We start from the raw sequence: 431 nt of genomic DNA, 5'->3' as shown, positions 1-431 counted from the left end.
ACGATCAGTGCAGTGTTGGGAGGCTCCGGGCACTCTGTGGGGGAGACAGATGGCATCTGGCTGCAGCCTCTGGCAAGGGGGCAAGGCCACCATGGCAGAGCCGGCAGCCTGCCTGCAGAGGGGCAGATGGGGCAGGGCTGGGGCACCTCTTTCAGGATCGAAGGTGATGGTGTATATCTCCTCGCCGTCCTCCTGGGCCATGCGGAAGGACATCCAGCAGTTCTGGGAGTCCTTCTCCCTGCACTGCCTGCTCGCCCTTGTCGGCTCCTTGGCTATCTGGATGTTGGGGCAGGCCTGGGAGCAGTTCTTCTCGAAGGGGCCGCTCAGGAAGGCCACGCACTCCACGCAGGAGCTGCAAAACAGGCGGCCACAGCTCACCTCTGCAGGGGCAGAGGCCCTCTTACCTGGCGCTGGCTGGGGGTGGGGGGGGG

The 431-nt window shown here is 65.2% G+C and overlaps 1 protein-coding gene across 1 annotated transcript in view; it reads right to left on the bottom strand.

Moving 5' to 3' along the window:
* ITGB2 (integrin, beta 2 (complement component 3 receptor 3 and 4 subunit)) overlaps window positions 1-431 on the bottom strand; it is a 6449-nt gene that overhangs the window by 664 nt on the left and 5354 nt on the right. Inside the window, 2 exon segments of the mRNA XM_010286537.1 lie at window positions 1-34; window positions 147-380. Coding sequence (XP_010284839.1) covers window positions 1-34; window positions 147-380 — 268 coding nt within the window.

This window comes from Phaethon lepturus, unplaced genomic scaffold, assembly GCF_000687285.1.
Source record: "Phaethon lepturus isolate BGI_N335 unplaced genomic scaffold, ASM68728v1 scaffold33754, whole genome shotgun sequence".
In the NCBI taxonomy this organism is placed as follows: Eukaryota; Metazoa; Chordata; class Aves; order Phaethontiformes; family Phaethontidae; genus Phaethon; species Phaethon lepturus.
The sequence above is the reverse complement of the archived record's forward strand: the minus strand, read 5'-3'. Positions and strand labels throughout refer to the sequence as shown.